The following is a 21,332-nucleotide window of genomic DNA, read 5'->3' as shown; positions in this document are numbered from 1 at the left end:
ACATTTTTATATGTATGTTGAACATTTTGAGCTAAATTGACTGGGTGAATAGGACCCAACCTATTCAATCTATTGGGAGATTAAAAAAAGAAAATTCTTTCTGCATATTCTAATAATTTTGGCAGTAATCACTAGGAGTATAAATGATCTTAACAGAAATATTAAGAGGTTTTCCATTTCTTATATAATTCACGCTCAGTCCACGTGCTTTATGCACTTGAAGGAGTTAAACACACATTCACACATACACATACACACACAGACCTCTAGGTATTTCTACAGCCCGACATTTTAATTGTTCTTTTGACAGAAATCATCCTTTTGTGAGGTTTTAATGCAAAACATAGTTCCCTTCTTACTGTAGATATGAGCAATCAGCAAGTGATTTATTCCACCCTGAGATTTCTTCAGTCTCCTTCAGAGTCACCAAATAGATTGAGGCCAGATGGGAATCAAAAGTCTGGGAACACTGATGGCAAAGGTATGTCTTAAGCATCTCTTATGGATTGTCAAACTTTGACATTTGAAAAAAAGTTTCTGTCTGTCCTTCAGGTTGTCAAATGGTAATAAGAAACCATAATGGTGTATAGCAGCAGAACAAGTCTTTTTTTTTTTTTTTAAGTTTGTGAGAATGGAGAAATTAACGAATTGTCCCAAATTTGCAAAGCTAATAAAATGTTTTTATTCAGATTTGATTAAGAGGAATTCGTGAGGGCTTTAAAATGTAAAGGACAGATTAGAGTCTCAAGAGAACACTGCATTTCCTAGAGAAATAAAGCTCTTAGAGAATGTTTGAGAAATGAAAATATTTGTTAGAAACAATGTTTTTATTCAGATAAAAATTTTTAGGTGTCTTAAATATTTACCAATCTTATTTTTTTCTTTTTATTTTAAAGTTGTTTTTTTTTTTTTTCAGATTTTATTTATATATTTGTCAGGGAAAGAGAGGGAGAGAGAGAGAGAGCAGAAGCAGGGGGAGCGGTAGGCAGAGAAAGAAGCAAGCTCCCCAGTGAGCAAGAGGCCTGATGCAGAACCCAGTCCCAGGACCCTGGGATCATGACCTGAGCCGAAAGCAGATGCTTAACTGACTGATCCACCCAGGTGTCCCAATATTTACCAGTCCTTAATTAGCAATGGAGAAACGAAAATTATTCCAAAGGAGCATTTACTTTTTGCTGTTGTCTTTATTATTTATTTATTTATTTATTTAGTTAGTTATTTATTTGACAGAGAGAGCACACAAGCAGGGGAGCGGCAGGCAGAGGGAGAGGGAGAAGCAGACTCCCCGCTGAGCAGAGAGCCCGATGTGGGGCTCCTTCCTGGGACCCTGGGATCATGACCTGAGCTGAAGGCAGACGCTTAACTAACTGAGCAACCCAGGCGCCCCTTCTGTTCTTTTTTCTGTTCTTACCTTCTACCTTCAAATATTGTCACAGACTCTAAATTGAGAATAATTTTTACTGTCTTAATTTAGTGACAGAGATAGAATTCTCAGACACAGGGCCTCAAAAGTAGGAGGATAAAGGTAATATTGTCTAGGGAAAAAAAAAATTGATGAAAAAGAAAGGACGGTTGATTTCTAGAAACTCTTTTAAGAATGGACCCTGATCACATTTCTAGCCTCATAATATACTCTCTTGGTTACCAATTCCTCAAGAAAAATGACTGCTTTTTCCTTCTTTTTCATCATTCGTTGTGGTCACAGGAAGGAGTATACATGTCAGTGTGGATTCTTATAAATTTTTATTATATTTGTTGCCCTCTGCTTTTTTCTTAAATTTTTTTGAAATTTTTTAAATTGAGTTATAGTTGACATACAATGTATGTGATGTTTGGGTGTACAGCATAGTGATTGGACAACTCTGTATGTTATGCCATCTGTAGGGGAAGTGTTTTTAAGATCCTAGAGTACTGTTCTTATGTGTAGGATTTATACAATGGGTGTATATCATCAGAAATCTGAGACCTTAAAAACTGTAGTTCCTAGGTCAAAAATTAAATCAATTTGTATGATACATTTTTCTAAAATTTTTAGAGAAGATTGTCTCTTTGTTTCAGATAGTATCCCAGGTTAAGGTTAACAGTGAGCAAGACACTTCCTGATTATCTTTCTTCTTTATTTAAAGGGTTTTCATTGCCCTGGTATCTCATTGCAGTAATTCTTGGGATCCTGTGTTTACTACTATTGGTGACAGTTGCTGTGTTGGGGACAGAGAGTGAGTAATTAAAATACATGCTTCAAGTTTGAGTAATAGTGACCACCATTTGCACAAATATTAAGTGTGCTTCATTAATTGTTCCCTGGCTATCATCAGGGAATGTCCCACATATGTCACAGTGTCATTTTCATTGTGCTTAGCTATTCCAATGGCTGTATAGGTTAATGAGCTGTATGATATAACTCATTCCTTCAGATACAGGACTTCATCATATCATGCCTTCTGAGTTTAACCGTTGTTTATCTTAGATACACATTCCCATAAAACAACTGTTGTAAATAAAGTATGACTTCCTCTTCATTTTTTCCCATTATGTAAAGAGGATATAGTTTAGTAAAATACTGATTTTTTTATGTGGATATTAGATGATCTTGAGTTCAACTTTTATCTTTTATTTGGATTTCTTGACATCTTTAGAGAAAATCACTAACATGTGACACTCAGATAAATGTACATATTTACATCTTTCTCTCTTTTCTCCTGTGGATATTTGATCTACTCCAATAATAATGGTGCGGTTACTTTATGTTTCTTAGTGCAGATTTTCACACTCAGGTGATGTGTTGCTAAGTGTTGTCTGACTGGATTTTACTCTGGTACCTATTTAAAATTAGGTGCTGACTGTTAAAAAGAAACTGAACTGAATGGTAAGGTGTTACCATCATGATTTTATTCAGATATCTTATTTTATTTATTCTATGCGGAAGTTGCTAATAGCAGGAAGTTTGATGTTTCCATTTGTATGGTCAGTTTATTGAGGTGTTACTTTCTAAATGTCACATTAATCATTTAAAGTAATGAAATGGGTTGGTTGTCAAAGTGAGATCTTTTCTTTTGTCTTAAATTTTAATATTCACGCATTGTGAGTACTTTTGTATTATATCTATGCTATTAATTTTAGTTTTTCAGTATACTCAAGAAAACCGTCGGCAGAGGGAAATGATAGGAAACCTGACTCGAGAGCACCACATTTTGCAAAATGACAGCTACTTAAAGGAGAAACTTTTGACATATAAGACTTTAGAATATAACATTCTCAAAAATGAATTGCTTCAGCAAAAAAAGAAACAGGATTTACTCTTTACAAATAGGACATGTCAGAGAGAAAATAAAGGTATGAAGGGCATCTTGAATGAAAGATTGCATGATTTGCCATTATTTCTTCCCCTTCCAGAAGCTTTGAGGCCTAATAGGCAGGCTTATGATATGCTAGTGATCTAGGTCTACTAGACACCTTTTCATTTGTACCTCAAGCTGTAATATGAGTGTTTGGATTTGCCCATGTAACATGTGAGACTGAGGACCCAGGAGTTGTGTTGGGATTAATAGAGTTCTATATCTCCCCAAACTCAGTGGAAGTTCCTATACTCCTATTGGATTTCACCTAGAAGGTGAAATAATATGTCAGCTTCCATGAAAATGTGGATCATTTTGGACCTGGGGTCAAATTAGACACTCCACTTTGTGGTTGATATAAAAAATGAAGACTATTACTAAAAATATACTTAAGCTAAAATGGGCACAAGGCCTTTTATTTGGATGCTCTCATAAAGGTAATTGTGTGTGTGTTTCCATTCTGCCTTGACCTCACATGTTTGGTCTATACACACTCTGTAGTACTTCAAGTTTTGCCAAGGTGTTGGTGTTTGTATAACTGTGTGATAACACCCTTAAAAACATCCAACAGATAAGAATATTAAATCTCATACAATACAATCTGTTATGTAAATGATGGAACAAATTGACCTGGTTAATCAATAAGTATTAAATATTTGTCTAGGATTTGGAGTTTGCAAAACAATTTTGCTTACTTAATATCTTCTAGACATGGTAGCAGGAATTTATATTTTCTGTTATTAAAGAAATAATAGTATTTTAAAAATTTGGTACATTATAAAATATGTGAGGAAAAGAAAAAATTCCAAAGAATTGTGTTTCTTTTATTTACAAGGCACCCCAGAATCTTTTTAAAAATTTGCTTTCATTATTTAAAAAACAGTTCTATTTAGGTATTACGAATGTATAAAAAATTGCTCATATCTAGTGTATATAATTTGACAAGTTTGAACATATGCATGTATCTATAAAATCATCCACAATTAGGGTAGTAGACATGTCCAATACCTCCAAAAGTTTTCCCATGTCACTTTTTCTTGGGGAGTGGTTATGAGCACTTAACATGAGATCTACCCTTTTAACAAGTTTTTAAGTAACAATTCAGTATTGTTAGCCATAGGCACTATATTGTACACCAACTTTAGAACTTACTCATTTTGCATAACTAAAGCTATATACCCATTGAACAAAAGCTCCTTATTTCCACCTCCCCTAGCCACTGGCAACCACCTTTCCACCTCTGTTTTTCTGAATTTGACAATTTCTTGTGTCTCATATAAGTGGAGTCTCCCAGTATTTGTCCTTCTGTGATTGGCTTATTTCACTTAGTATAATATCCTCAAGGTTAATCCATGCTGTTACATATGACAAGATTTCCTTCTTTATAAGGATGAGTAGTATTTGTATGTATGTATCACATTTTCTTTATCCACTCATCCATCAATGGATTCTTGGGTTGTTTCCATATCTTAGCTGTTGTGAATGATGCTGCAGTGAGTATAAGAGATATCACTTGGCATTCTAGAATCTTGGTGAACCTGATATTATAATTATTGATAGCTATTAAGATTTTATTTGATTATGGAGGGCTGATAAGTATATTGCATTATTTAACAGAATACCAAATAATGTTTCACCTTATATGTTGTAGGCAAGTTCTATGGAAACTGCTGGTCCTGTTATGGAATAAAGTGTTATTATTTTATTCCTGAAAGTAAAAACTGGAACAGATGTAAACAGACTTGCCAAAGTTATAATTCATCCCTTTTGAAGATAAATGATGAAGATGAACTGGTATCATGGACTGTTACATCCACTTTTATTTTCCTAACTATGTCTCTCATGCTTGGGTCCAAGATACTGAGGATGGGGGAAGTCCAAGAGGGACCTTCAGTTATTCTCTGTGTTGTGTCTGTTGAGTGAGCAAAAATTATGTAGGTGAGAAAGGTAAGGGTTCTAGAAAATCCTGCCAATTGATAAGCATATATAATCTTGCTACTTTCTAAGCATTCAGTATATATTATTTATCTTGATGACCATTATTATTTCCAAAATGGAAACCCCCTTGAAGATTCAGTTTGGGTCTTTGCATTCATTTCCTTTTGTAAGGTGTGTGCAGGACAACAACTCACTGAAAAGTATGCCTCTCCTTCCCATGGAGCCCTTAACCCTTTAGTATTTATAACCTGGAGGCAGTGGTTACTTATCCTTGCAAGGTGGCAACTAAGAACCTGGAGGAACCTAATCCAGTAGGTGCTGTTAGGAATCAAGGAGCCAGATTGCCTGGGATCCTACAAATCTGGTTCTGCCACCTATTACCTGGGTGACCTTGGGTGAATTACTTAACCTCTGGATCTCAGTTTTTCCATCTGCAAAAAGGAGATAATAATGAGGAATATAAAAGTGGTAACAGTTTTACAAATTAGCCTCATGGTGATTTTCATGGCATTTATAGGTAACATTTTCTTGGTCAATATTCTAATATATTGTATGGTGATTTATATCTTTCAAAAGGAATTTTAAAAGAAAATAGATAACAATATCAAAATTATCTTTTAAATTTATTACTACTAAAAACTATCCACACACACAAAATGTTTTTTACAGAGAAATATTTTCAAAGATCAGCCTATACCTCTAATTATCTCTTAGGAAAACAGCACAACATTTATATGCAAATCTAATAGATATTTTATCATCATAACATAAAAAATTTATGATATCAAATCATAAAATAATGTTTGTTGCAGTAAAATTCACCTAAATTTATTTGTTTATTTATTTATTTAAAAAGATTTTATTTATTTATTTGACAGACAGATCACAAGTAGGCATAGAGGCAGGCAGAGAGAGAAGGCAGGAAGCAGGCTCCCTGCTGAGCAGAGAGCCCCATGTGGGGCTTGATCCCAGGATGCTGAGCCGAAGGCAGTGGCTTTAACCCACTGAGCCACCCAGGCGCCCCAATTCACTTAAATTTAAACCTATATTTTAAAATATATTCAGTCATTTAAACAGACATTATGTAAAATGTCACTTTGCCATATTACATTTTTTGACATAGGAAATATTTCCAAATACTGTCCCTTTTTCCTTCACCTCTTCCAACTACTAAACTATAGCAAGCCTTTCTCCTGTGAGGCTGAGGGTTTTGGTGCACAACTTCCCACATATAGTTGTTATTTTAATAAATTTGTTGTGAAGATTACTATTTTCATTAATAATAAGTAATGATCACTTTCCATACCATTAAATATTTTTCTGGAGCATGATTTTGGGTAGTTTTATAGTGACAGACATTATTTAACAAATCTAATGTTAGATATTTAGATTTAAAATTTTTTCATGTTTTAAATAATCCATGAAAGTGGCAGGCATTTTTATCCTTAAGTAAATAATCCTTGAGGAAAAACTTACTTCGGAAAATAAAGGCATGAGGATGGTGGAGGGAAGGGAGGGTTTTCTAGGAAGTAGAGATGAAGGGTGGTGTGGTTTGTAGCAGAGTACTGTCCCAAGAAACAGCTGGGACCTTCACTTTCCTCCTTTTCATTCATCTAACAGATGGGGCTAGTCACATGATATGTTTTGTTTCTTTACAGGCCTTTATTCAATCCCAAACTTATAGGAATAACTACTGGATTGGATTATCATATGATGATAGAGAACAAAAATGGAAATGGATTAACACTGGCCCACCTTTTGGGATGTAAGTCCCTGGAATGCATTCAAGCTCCAAACGTTGGTGCTGGGGTTGGGAGGACTGTATCTAAACAGAATCTCTTATATCACATGGTTTTCACACAGAGGTCATTGGTAAGAATAAGTAGAATGATGAAGAAAATGTTTTAGGAAGTATAATGAAAAAGAAAGAGAAATGTACAAATTATGAACAAAATTTTGATGCTAAACACATGCTCAGAAGGATGCATTATGAGATACACAAACCAAACCCAAATTATAAAGTGATATGATGGTATTGGACCATCCTGACTCAGCTATAGTGATCCCTCCTACAGTCACAAATTAAGAACTTTAGGATCCCTAAAGTTCATTTGAAACTTCTTTAGAGATGGTCCCTGACTAACAATGGCTTGACTTACAATTTTTCTAATTTACAGTGGTGAAGTCAATATGCATTCAGTAGAAACTGTACTTTGAATTTTTAATTTGATCTTTCCCTGGGCTGGTGATGTGTGGTATGATCTGTTGTGATGCTGGGTGGTGGCAGCTGGAGCTCACGGTGAGCCACATGATCACGAGCATCAGCAGCCCAGTATACTTAAAACCATCCTATACCCATACAGCCATTCTGGTTTTCACTTTCATGTAGTATTCAATAAATCACATGAGATGCTCAGTACGTTATTATAAAATGGGTTTTGTGTGAGATGATTTTGCCTAACTATAGGTGTTCTGATCATATTTAAGGTACACTAGGCTAAGCTAGTAGGGTGGGTTTATTACATGCGTTTTTGACTTATGGTATTTTTAATTTGTTTGGGGTTTATCAGGGCATAACACCATCATACAATCTGTATATTATTAGTTTATATTATTTATAAATATAAGTGTGTATACACACACACACATACATACATATGCCTTCACTATAGTTTTTTTTGTTTGTTTTGTGGTTTGTTTCTTTGTTTAGCTAATCACTACACCCAGTGTGGGGCTCAAAGTTATGACCTCAAGATCAAGAGTCACCTGCTGTCCAACTGAGCCATCCAGGCATCCCCATAGTTTTATTCTGAAGTGCAGCATTTTGTAAACTCATGGATTTCCATTTAGTTATAATATTCTGTTAGAGTGTTCAATGATTTTTTAAAAATCTTAACTTTTATATTTTTTATTTCTAGGGATTCCGGTTTAAGTTTTTAAATCTTGCTAGTTACATTTTCAAGGTGTCTTTTATTTCTTGAAAGATATCAAACATACTTATTTTATATTTGGTATCTGGTAATTCTAATATTTGAAGTTTTGTGGGTCTGGCTGTATGGTTTCTGCTGACTTTTGTTCCTGGTGTCATTTTCTTTGTAGTGTTTAGGGATTTTTTTTCTTTTTGAGCTGCTGTGGGAATTATTTGAGGACTGAGATGAAGGTGGCAGCAAACTTACAAGAGATGTCATGCAGGAAGTTATTTTGATGCAGTCCTGGCCTGTGAGTCACTTCCAGGCAAACAGCTCAGAGGCCCAGAACAGAAACGCCAGGCCAAATTAAGACACTCAAATTATATAGTTAATTAAATCAACTTAGAACAAGTAGCCTGATGCGAGGGGAAAGAAATGGGATAGCTTATCAGAATGGGTTGGGATAGCATCAATCATCACACTCGGGATAAGGAGCAAATGGGTGAAAAGATCACCTGAATCCTGGTTACATAATCTTCAGATGGCCTGACTCTTCTGCATCCCCCTTTCCTGATAGTGGTGTGGTTTCTAGGCTGTCACTTGAGTTTTGAGTAATGGGGCTCAACAAACAGAAGGTTCTATGACTAGCATACACATTTGCTCTAGTAGGGAGATGCGGGAGCATGTAAGGGTGGGGACAGCTGCGGCTTTTCAGTGATCCCGATGAGCAAGCTAAGGATTTTATTTGAGTTTGTTAGGCAGAGGGCCAGTATGAGTGTCACCAGTAGGAGGTGAAGTAAGACCTCATGGATGTTTCTACGTGCATAATGTGTATTTTGAGTGAGACATGTAGTGCTACTTGGTTCTTTCTTCTTTTCCTGTGTTCAGCAGGCACATGCTCTCCTTACAGTATCTATACCTGACACAACTCACTTCCTCATCTGTACATATTGAACACATCTCATGCTTTCTGCCCATGCCTCCCAAGCTACTTAGTTTCATTTATCTTCTCTATCTATCTATCTATTTATTTATTTATTTCTGTAGGAGATTTGGATATTCAAATAATATAGCAAATACACATTGCATGTGGGATAGTTGGTAATTTTGGATTCTTAGGTGGGATTATTCACTTTCTCTTCTGCTTAAGTCCAAGGTTCAAGACTTTTCAAGGGTAGTGTATGTTGAAGATACATTTTCAGGGTCTCAACTCTTTGTAAGTTGTCTTCCATATGGAAACCCGAGTGGAATTCATATTTAATCTAGTGTATAAATGAAGGGAAAAAATGACTTCAGTCCTTCACTTATACTTCTGGGTTCCCACCTTTACTTAACCTCAGCCTGAGCATTAATTTGCTTCTTGCCAGCTCATAAATTTATTCAAGAAGGTTTTAGTTTTTTTAGAGATTTTATTTAGAGATAGAGCAAGAGTGAGTGAGAGAGGGAGAAAGAGAGAGAAGCAGGCTGTCCACTGAGCAGGGAACCTATCACACCTGAGCCAAGGGCACATGCTTAACTGACTGAGCCACCCAGACATCCCTAAACAGCTGACCATGTGTGTTTTCTATTCTACAGTAACTATACATTCATGAGTTCTTTTGGAAGAGGACAATGTGCATTTTTAAGCTCAACAAGAACAGCAACTATTGAGTGCTCTAAGACCTACAATTGTATCTGTGAGGAGAGAATTGATGATGTTTTCTCTGCCTACTTCAGTAGGTACAAGAAGAAAAGGTGCAATGGAACCTGTCATTTGTTTGTTTGTTTGTTTGTTCCTGTGATAATTTGTGAATACATAGAAACTAATGTTTTTGCTAGTAAGACTTAGTTTACTGGGGAAACAGGGATGAGTAGGAAAAGGAAGGAAATGTTCTTTTGGACTATGATTTAAGAGATTAGATGCCATCTGTCTTCTTGAGTGAGAGTGCATGCTTTTATCTTTGGAGAAGTTTCCCCTCTCTTTAATGGCCCTGAGAAATTCCCTTTCTCTTTCCCTAAACCACCCATAGAACCACTTAGACAACTCTGGTAGCCTGTTCTTTTCTTATTAATAGCCTGGGTCTTTTCCTTATTAATAGGATAAATTGTATAAATAATTTCAGTAGCCTCCAGGTTTGAGAGATGGCACAATTAAGAATTAAAAAATAGTTATTTTGCCTTCCTTCCCCCATCTAGATAATCATCTTGCATTAAAATGTTTTTACTTTGCTATAATTTCATTCCTCCTTAATAGTTGAAACAATAGTATAAAAACTCTCATATAACCTTTGCACATAGTTACCATTTGTTAATATTTTGTTCTTTCCATGCTTTACAGTTCCTTCTCCCCTACTCCCTTGCTGTTCCATTTGATAATTAATTGTGGATTTTATGTCCCTTTGTCTAAATATTTTATAAGAACAAATACTTTGTCTTGTATAACCATGGTGGAATTATCAAAATCAGGATATTTAGCATGGATAGAGTACTGTGATTTTTTTTTTAAAGATTTTATTTATTTATTTGACAGAGACAGAGATCACAAGCTGGCAGAGAGGCAGGCAGTGAGAGAGAGGGAGAAGATGTGGGGCTCGATCCCAGGACCCTGAGATCATGACCTGAGCCAAAGGCAGAGAGGCTTAACCCACTGAGCCACCCAGGCACCCCGAGTACTGTGATTTTGTCTGTAACCCGTATTCAGATTTTGTCAACCGTTCTGATAATGTGCAGGATCATGGGATACATTTAGTTGTGATGTCGCTTTCATCTATTTTAATCTTGGAGAATTACTCAGGTTCCTTTGTCTTCTTGACCTTGACATTTTATTTTATTTTACTTTGTAAGTATTTATTTATTTATTTAGAGAGAGAAAGTATGAGAGTTGGGAGGGGCAGAGGTTGAGGAGAGAGAACCTCAACCAGACTCCATGCTGAGCGCAGAACCCTACCCCGGGCTCCGTCTCAGGATACTGAGCCAAAACCGAGTTGGTCACTTAATGGGCTGAGCCACCCAGGTGCTTCCTGACCTTGACATTTTAAAAATCAACTTTATTTAGTAATTTTTTCATGCAATAAAACGCACACATTTTAAGTCATGAGGTCAGTGGGTTTTTAGCAAATGTATACATTTCTGAAACACCATCAGGTCAAGATATGGAACATTTCTATTGCCTGTAAAAGCTCCTTTCTTCCCCCTCACTATCCACCTGGCCCCAGACAGCCAGTGTTACACTTTCTGTCACTATGAATTAGTTTTGCCTCTTCTGGAATTCCGTAATCATGGACTCTTTTGTATCTGACTTCTTTTGCTCAGCATGTTTTTGAAATTAATCTGTATTCTTTCATGTGTTAGTAGTTTGTTCCTTATGTTGCTGAGTTGTATCCCATTGTACTGATATACCACAATTTGTTCATCCCCCTATGGACATTTCATGTCTTTCCTATTTTCGGCTATTGTGAAAAAAACCTGTCATCAGTACTTACATGCAGATTTCTGTGTGGACAGGTGTTTTCACTTCTTTTTGTTTATTAAATACCTAGGAATTTGATAGTTGAGTCCTAAAGTAAGTGCATGTTTAATTTGATAAGAAACTTATAGTTTGTTTTCCAGAGCAGTTGCAACATTTTGCATTCCTGGTAGCAACATATGAGAGTTTTAGTTGCTCTATACCATTGTCAGTATTTGATATTGTCTGTTTAGTAAAACTTAGCCATTATGGTGCGTGTGTAATGGTATCTCATTGTTTTTTAGGTTTGCATTTTCCTGAAAAGTAATAACATTGAGCATCTTCTCATGTGTTTATTGGCCATTTGTGTATCTTCTTTTGAGAAGTGTCTGTTTAGTTTTTTTGCCCATTGAACTGTCCGTTCAGTCTTTTTTACTTTTATTTTATTTTTTTAAAGAAGATTTCATTTATTTGACAGAGATAGAGAGAAAGAGCGAGAGAGCACAAGCAGGGGGAGCAGCAGAAGCAGGCTCCCCACTGAGCAGGGAGTCCGACACGGGGCTCGAATCCAGGACTCCAGGACCCGGGGATCTTGACCTGAGCTGAAGGAAGATGCTTAACCAGCTGAGCCACCCAGGCACCCCTGTTCAGTCTTTTTAAAAACTGGGTTTGTCTTCTTATGGAGTTGTAAGTGTTCCCAAATAAATAAATAAATAAATGAAATCTTTAAAAAAAGATATAGAAAGATTTACTTCCTTTCCTTCATTTTTTCCTCTTGCTTTATTGTACTGCTTAGGGCCTCTGGTACAATGTTGAAGAGAGTGATAGGAGTCATCCTTGTCTTGTTTGCCATGTTATAAAAGAAAGGTATTTAGTTTTTCACTCATATGTGAGGTCTGCTGCAGGTTTTTGGAGATCTGTCATGTTGAGGAAATTCCCTTTTATTCCTGTTGATTGAGACTTTTACCATGAGTGAAAATTGAATTTTGTTATATAAATTTTCTGTATCTCTTGAGACATTTATATAGATATTCTCTTATATTCATTAATATGATAGATGGCATTATGATTTTTCAGTGTTAAACAAAACTTGTACTCCTTGGGTAATTCCCATGTGATCATGTTGTATTTATTATCATTTTTTATAAGTTGATAGATTTGCTTCTGTAATATTTTGTTAAAAATTGTGTACTAATGTTCATGGTGGATATTTTATTTATTTATTTATTTTAAAAAAATTATTTATTTATGAGAGAGAGCACATGTGAGCTGGGGGAGAGGCAAAGGGAGAGGATAATGGATAGAGACAGAGTTCCTGCTGAGCCAGCAGCCAAAGGCAGGGCCCCATCTCATGATTCAGGGATCATGTCCTGAGCTGAAATCATGAATTGGATGCTTAGCTGAGCCACCCAGGTGCCCTAATTTGTTTAAGTATCTTTTTCTGTTTATGGTATTGGAGAAATACTGGCTTTATGTATTCATTTGGGATCTTTCTGAATATCTGTCTATTTTTTGGGGTAGCATTTGAATTTTCACTCCAGAAGTATTTCCTCAAATGTACTAGAGAATGAATTTGTGTCTGAAGTTTTCTTTGGGAGAGTCTGTTTCATTAGGGTTACCATTTCTTTAACAGAGGCTCTTTAGACATTCTGTTTCTTGTCAATTTTGATTATCTTTCGAGGAATTTGTTGATTTTGCCTAAATTATCAAAGGTATGGTTTTGGTATTTTTCACAGTTGTATTAATTTCCTAGGGTTGCCATAACAAAGTACCACAAATTCACCAGCTTAAAGCCATCACAGTTTATTCTCTCACTGTTCCGGAAGACAGAAGTCCAAACCAAGGTGTCAGTATGCTTCCTCAGACTTGGGTGGAATCTTTCTTTGCTTCTTCCTGGCTTTTCACTTTGGCCATTGCTTCATGGCATTACTTGGCTTGCAGTTGCATATCTCACTTTCTGCCTCTGTTATCACATGGCATCCTTTGTGTGTGTCTCTGTCTTTGCATACAATTTCCTCTTCATATAAGGATGCCAGCCATATTGGATTAGAGCTCACCTCTAATGGCCTCATCTCAACTTGACTGCATCTACGGAGATCTTATTTCCAAAAGGGTCATATTCATAGGTGCAGGGGTTAGGACTTAGCATATCTTTTCAGAGGATGTAATTGAACCCATAACAATAATATTCTCCTATTATCTGTTTACTATTTATAGGATCTATAACCCTGTCATTTTTTCCATGATATTGTTTGTGTTTCTGATGTTGTTGTATTTGTGTTCTTCTGTTTTGATGAGTCTAGTTAGAGATTATCAATTTTATTTATCTTGTCAAGGAACCGGATTTTTGCTTCATTGATTTGTTTATGTTTGTCTATTTTTCATCTTACTTATTTCATCTTTTATCTTTTTTATTGTGTTATGTTTGTCTTTACCTCTTCTCTTTATTATTTTCTCTCTTCTACTTATTTTGAGTATGACTGCTTTTATTTTCTTGCCTTCTTCAGTGAAAGCGTTTTTATTTATTTACTTATTTGAGAGAAAGAAAGAGAGCATGAGCAGGGGGGAGGGGCAGAGGGAGAGAGAGAAGCAGATTCTCTGCTTAGAGCAGAGCTTGACACAGGACTCCACCCCAGGACCCTGCATTCATGACCTGAGCCAAAGTCAGACCATTAACTGACTGAGCCACCCAGGTACCCCTTAAGTGAAAGCTTTTAACCCTGTTGTCACACATAGATCTTTACCTATATGAGACCTAAAAAGTTTGTAAAGGCCAAGTTACGATACTTTGTCATTGATCATTGTCTGAAGCTAAGGGGCTAAGTCTCACAAATGACCCCCTAAACTTTACCTAGTACAAAGGTCATAAGATGGAGGAATTGTACAGAGATGGGACAGCTGTAATGGGGATGTGTCTCAGTGCAGCTGAGTGCTAACTCCTTAGTGCACCTCACACACAACCTCAGCTGTAGGTGATCATTGCAGGGAAAATGGTGCAAGACCAGGGGATTAACACCCTGAGAGATGTGTGAAGCTGAGGCTGAGAATCTGAGAAGGTACATAACATGTACCTTTTTTGCAAATCCAGGTTCTGGGATTTAAGATGGGTATTGTCCATAGGAGACAGGGACAGAAAGCTGGAGGATGGGAGAGAGGGAGAAGGCAGGGTAGTTTTAAGCCCCGTGGACTTGAGGTTGCACCTCTAGCAAGAGCTACCTTACTTCTATGTTCCTGCATCCTATTGGACGCCTCTTCTGTGCTTCTAGGTTCTGCGCAGGTGGCTCAGGGAAACCACCTCCTTTCCTCCCTAGGATAGGATAGGGGCTTCCCAGTGTTAAACTCTGAGTGTCCGTCCTTATTGATTCCTGGTTGGTTTCTGAGCATCTTTGTCACCTCATTGAATTCCCTAGATTTAATTTCCTGTGTTTTAAATACTCAGAGACATTTCTATTTTCCTTGTGGGCACTTACTAATACACACGTATCTTCTCACTTTACCACTGTAACCATCCCGTGAGACAATACATCATCCTCATTTTATAGATGAGGAAACCGAAGCTTAGTAAGATCTGTCAATTAATTAATCATGGTGTTGGGGTTTGAGCCCTGGCTGCTTGCCTCTCCTCTGACAATGATATAGCTCTGATCTTTAGCTTTAGCTCGGATATCTTTGCATTGTCTTAATAGGTCAAGAATAATGATTGATAATAATAATTAGTGATAATAATGGATATGTTCTTGGGTACCAAGGCAGATGTTTATGTTCTCATAGGTGTTTAAAAACAGTAGGCACAATGCTTCCATGCAAATTTTATGCTAATTACTTATAATAGCCCTTTCAGTCTATTACAGGAGCAGTAAGACCAGGTGTAGATATAAATTGAATCTGATAAAAGAAACAAACAAAACATGAGAAAACAAAACCAGCAGTTGAACCTGATACTAAGTTACCTGAGCAGATGCCTACTCATGATATAAAAAGGATACAGCAGATCAACTGTGGGAGAGAGCTGTTTTCAATTTTCTCCTTTGACTTTATCGGCCATGTCTGTGTTCACATCTCCAAGTAGAATCTAGATTTTATTTAAAAATTTTTTTTAAATTAACATATAATGTGTTATTAGCCCCAGGGGTACAGGTCTGTGAGTCGTCAGACTTACACACTTCACAGCACTCACCATAGCACATACCCTCTCCAATGTCCATAACCCAACCACCCTCTCCCTTCCCTCTTCCCCCCAAAACCCTCAGTTTGTTTTGTGAGATTAAGAGTCTCTAATGGTTTATCTCCTTCTTGATCCCATCTTGTTTCATTTTTTCCTTCCCTACCCCCCAAACTCACCACTGTGTCTCTCAAATTCCTCATATCAGGGAGATCATGTGATAATTGTCTTTCTCTGATTGAATTATTTCACTCAGCATAATACCCTCTATTTCCATCCACATCATTGCAAATGGGAAGATTTCATTTATTTTGATGGCTGCATAGTATTCCATTCATCTGTTGATGAACATCTAGGCTCTTTCTGTAGTTTGGCTCTTGTGGACATTGCTGCTATAAACATTTAGGTGCATGTGCCCCTTTGGATCACTACATTTGTATCTTTAGGGTAAATACCCGGTAGTGCGATTGCTGGGTCATAGGGTAGCTCTATTTTCAACTTTTTGAGGAACCTCCATATTATTTTCCAGAGTGGTTGCACCAGCTTGCATTCTCACCAATAGTGTAGGAAGGTCCCCCTTTCTCCGCATCCTCACCAGCATCTGTCATTTCCTGACGAATCTAGATATTTTACACCAAAATCCCTAATGTAATTCATTCTCTATGCTACATGCTGGTCGTTTCACCCTTACGTGCTCTAGCATGAGTTTCATTTGGCCGGCTATGCTTTTTCCTTTTTAGCTTTGTGGAGTCAGCTCACATGGGACCTTTGTCCTGTCGCTGAGACTCCAAGCCCCGTCAGCATTAACTGCCACTTTCCCGCTCTATGAAACTCCTTTGTCTCCTCCTCTGTCACTTTGGATCACATTAAGTAAATGTTTGCTCATATGAATTGCATTGGGAAGTATTTTTAAACCTTCTGTCATAATTTATGTTAATTTAAAACAGGTTTTCCTGTTTATTTCCTTACTTAGTAGCAGTTTGCTTTTGTTTTTGAAGTAATACTAAAACTGAACATCAGTGGCTTTTATAGGGATATCTTAAAAGAGCAGTGAGCATTTAAAAAAAGAAGAAATTTCTTTGGTTAACTATGAAGAAAATTATTTTCCAGTGGTGAAAATTACAAGCAGAGGATTGGTAGCTCTAAGACTTCCTTTGAAAAATTCTTTCAGAATATTTATGATGATAAAACCGTCAGAGGACATGGGGCTCTGGAGAGCGTGTACTTGGTGTCAGGTATCCAAAATGTACTTCGAAGCTTACAAAAAAGACATTTTTATAGTTTTTTTTAATTAAAGAAATATTAATTAAGCAAACTACTGTGTATAGGAAACTATGCTAAGTATAAGCTGTTTAAAGTTAATATGCATGTACATCACTGCCTAATCTAGACTGAATGGCAAAGTGATTATTAATTAACAAATATCCACAATAGGAAATAACTTATTAATGAGAAATGAATATTATAACTAGGGAGAGGTACAGAATGTAAATAATATCAAATACAGGGCTGCTAAAGCTTGTATTTTCTTTTACTTTTTACACACTAACCCACTTGATTACTAAATGTGCTAAAGGTGCAGATTTATACACTGAAAATCAGAGACAAAAATAATGAGAAGCAACTCTCCACAGAAACATGTTTAGGGCCTGGTGTAAATGTTACATTAATGTAGGACGTTTATTCCTATTTTGCATAATGTATAGCTAATGAGGAACAACACAGTGGCCATATCATGTAATGTCATGTTTTGAAGTGAGAGCAGCAAACCCTTATTCTTTAACTTTGTTTATGTTTCCAGATGTGGTGGCAATGCTATACATATAATATAATACATATCTTACAATTTAAATATTGGACCATTATTCTTTTATTCTTTCATTGAAGGAAAAGAAAGTTTTGCTGTTTTCTACCCAATAATTGAACAAAGTTAAAACATAAAAACAGTTATCAAATGACAATATTTCATGCTTTATAATCTTTCCTCTGGCTAATTAAAAGATAATTTTTCTACTTCCCATATTCCCACAGTTTGAATTTGTAATATTCTCTAAGCAGAGAATTCTCTTGTGCATTTTCTTCTTTAACTCTGTCTGCCCCAACGTGGGAGGTGCTGTCAGACAGAATACTCTTGTATTCTCTTAGTTCTTTTTGGATTCCTCTGCCATCATGCAAACATCAGGGAAAGATGAGAGCTCTGTATGGAAACTACATGCAAAATGATTACAGAGATTCCTAGCTAAGTAGGCACAATTTTGACCAGATTATTTCCCATTTCCCTGTCTTTTCTTTTTCTCCTCTCTCCTTTCTTTCCTTTCTTGCTTTCATTGTCTCGTCATCTACATTATTATTTTTTCCTCCAGTTATGAGTCAAAAATATGTATTCACAGATACTTGTTTTTGACTCTATGCCCTGGGTAAAGAGAGGAGCAAGAGTCTTTTAAGAAAAATATAAACATGGGGCACCTGGGTGGCTCAGTTGATTAAGTGTCTGCCTTTGGTTCAGGTCATGATCCTTGAGTCCCAGGATCAAACCCCAAGTTGGGCTTCCTGCTTAGCAGAGAGTCTGCTTCTCCCTCTGTCTCTGCCCCTCCCCTCACTCCTGCTCTGTCTGGCTCGCTCTCTCTTTCAAATAAATAAATAAATCTTAAAAAAAGAGAAAAATGTAAGCATATGTAAAAATTAGAAACTTTCAGAGTGTTTCTGAAAGGTCAAGATCCCCTGTCCTACTCCTGGGAATATTTTCAGTTGTTTTGCACATCAGATCTTTTCTTTCTTTTCAGCCTGTATTAGGGAAAGTGAACCCCTATCACCTCTATTTCTGACCAAACTGTGTGTAGCCCTTTCTGATAAGGTCAAAGATGTGATCAGCTACTGTTTCTAGAGATTTTATTAACATCCTTAATTCTGTCTGATGGGAATTGATATTTGAAATTCAAGAACAGGAGAAGAAACTCAGAACAATAAAACTTTAGAGAAGAGGAGTAAACCTCCTGTATTACAATATTTTCAAGTAGATCCTATTAAATTAAAAGGAGGTCATTAAGTAGAAGAATTTGTATTCTGGTGATGGAATAATGCTGGGTCCTCTAGAGTTTCTTTCCTTTGGAATTGCATTTCAGAGACCAAGAAGAGTGAAGATGCACGTTTACCTTTGTTCTTTAGAAGTAGTATTTTTGTGAATGCTTTGTATCATCCTTTCTAGTTGGCCTTTATTCTTAATTATAAACTATCATGCAGACAGGGAATGTTTTATTTTCTAGAGGCATACAGATAAACAACTCTGTGAGATTTCTTTTTTCCTTTAGATACTTTAAAAACTAATGGCTCCTTCTTTTTAGTTTTGTTTATATTTATCTTCCTCAAAAAGAACATTTGTTTGTTCCTTTATTCACTTGTTCAAGAGTTGTTTCAGCACTGTGTAAGGCATGATACTGCAGTTAAATCCCAGAGCTCAAACCTCGGCACTATGTGAAAGCATATGTAATTGGGTCATAAGTAAGATGACCTGAGAACCCATAGGAAGGTTGGAATTAACTCTGCTCAGGCACAGGGAGGACTTTTTCAAAGAAATGTAGTGGGTATTAAGGAGGGCACGTATTGCATGGAGCACTGGGAGTTATATGTAAACAATGAATCTTGGAACACTACATCAAAAACTACTAATGTACAGTTATGGTGACTAACATAGCATTAAAAAAAAAAAGAAATACATTCAGTTGTATTTACAGGATGAGTATGTGTTTTGCTAATTGGACAAGACAGAAGAATGAATTTCACTCAGAGCAATTATAGGCCAAGCGCATAACTCTCCACAGACCATTGCGCTGCTGGAAGGTGGGATATGGGACATTGCTGGAGGAGCTGTGACTAGGGACAAACCAGCATGGTGTTCAGCCAGAGCAGACAAATACAGGGTAATTATATAAAGAACAGATGTGAGAATGGATAATGTAGAAAGATCAAAATGTATCTGAAGATTTCTACTGAGGCCCAAACTGTTTCTCTTTTCTTCTTTGACTCAGGTCCAGTAACTCATCCCTCTTTCCTTTTCTATTAAAGGTTTTCCTTCCTGTGCTATTCTTTAGCATCACCACTCCCCTGGACACATACCTCAGGTGGGATCCTTCTAACTGCATTGTGTTTATAACCTCAAAGGCAATGATTTAGATTCTTTTGCTTTTAAGGTTTGTTTGTCTTTTATTCATTCATTTATTTTTATTTTTACTGATGATTGCTACAGATAAACTAGCAGAGGATAATGATACCAAATAAGTAACACAGTAGGTTTTTTTTACTCCCTGTATTCTGTGGTATATAGTTTCTAGTTTCTTTTCTGTAAAGTAAAAAATGCCCTCTGGACCCATTACTTCTACATTATTTTGGGCGATAAGTAATAAGGAAATAAAAAATGTGTTGTTGCCTGGTTAAATCTTGTGTTAGCCTTAGTCTAGCGTGGCAGAGACTATTGGCCAATCCATGAGACTTGCCTTTCAAAAAAATTTTTTTATTGAATATTTTATTTATGTATTTGACAGAGAGAGAGAGAGAGGAATCACAAGCAGCGGGAGTGGGAGAAAGAGAAGCAGGCTTCCCTCTGAGTGGGGAGCCCGATGCAGGGCTCGATTTCAGGACCCTGAGATCATGACCTGAGCCGAAGGCAGATGCTTAACAACTGAGCCACCCAGGTGTCCCTATGAGCCTTTCCAATCACATTTTCTCCTGCCATTCCCACAAGTTATTCCCTTTCCTGGCTCCCCTTGTAGTGAGAGTGGCCACCCAGCCGACCTTTGGCCATTGAAATGTAAGACAAAGTTCGCTAGAAGATTTCTAGAATGGCTTTCATTGCCTTTATTCTCTTTTGGTTTTCCTGAATACTGACAGTAACCTGGAGCTGTAGCAGCTGTTTTATGGCAGTGAGGTTGTCAGCATGCCCAAGGACAGATGAGGAAGATTTTTGAGAGCTAATGGCATTGATGATGTTTTTGAGCTGTTGGACCAGTGCTTAGTCACTTGATCTCTGAGTTTCTTTGATATCTATGTTCAGATATATGTCAAAGATCTACCTCCTGTGGTTGTCAATTTCATCTGGTTCCTTTTCTCACAGAAGAGGGAGCCACACAGTGAATTAAAAACATAAAGTAGGTCACTTGACAAGTGGGAAAAACAGGATGGAGAAATCAGAAGAATTTTGTATTTACTATTATTTGAGCTATAAACTGTGTTCTTATAATCTGATATTATAATATACAGAGGATGTGCTGTGCTATAAAGCAAGATGGTTTAAGATTAAAAACAAACCAGGGCAACACAAATGGAAAACCTTGTGATTTGTGGCTTAGGAATAAAAGGGCCTTCAACCTCTCAGGCATCCAAAGCCGCAGATTCTCCCCCTGCTTATGTTCTCTGACAGCTCTGCTCTTATGCATTTTCGTTCCTGGCCTGTTAATTTTTTTTTTTTTTTCTGATTATAGATCACATTTTGTCTTAACACCTAATGGTTTCACTCTCCTCGGGTTAAACTATTTCTCCATCCATGATTGACACAGCAGTATCCCTCGGAT

General features: G+C 36.7%; 1 protein-coding gene across 1 annotated transcript in view; it reads left to right on the top strand.

The window, feature by feature from the left end:
- LOC308347835 (killer cell lectin-like receptor 2) overlaps window positions 1-21,332 on the top strand; it is a 50,387-nt gene that overhangs the window by 1,049 nt on the left and 28,006 nt on the right. Inside the window, exons 2-6 of the mRNA XM_080811591.1 lie at window positions 365-481; window positions 2,127-2,216; window positions 3,121-3,333; window positions 4,987-5,129; window positions 6,932-7,038. Of these exons, the coding sequence (XP_080667717.1) occupies window positions 367-481; window positions 2,127-2,216; window positions 3,121-3,333; window positions 4,987-5,129; window positions 6,932-7,038 (668 nt within the window). The 5' untranslated portion in view covers window positions 365-366. The remainder of the gene's footprint in view (window positions 1-364; window positions 482-2,126; window positions 2,217-3,120; window positions 3,334-4,986; window positions 5,130-6,931; window positions 7,039-21,332) is intronic.

This window comes from Martes martes, assembly GCF_963455335.1.
Source record: "Martes martes genome assembly, chromosome: 8".
Lineage (NCBI taxonomy): Eukaryota > Metazoa > Chordata > Mammalia > Carnivora > Mustelidae > Martes > Martes martes.
Note: the sequence above shows the minus strand (reverse complement) of the source record. Positions and strands in the feature narration are given on the sequence as shown.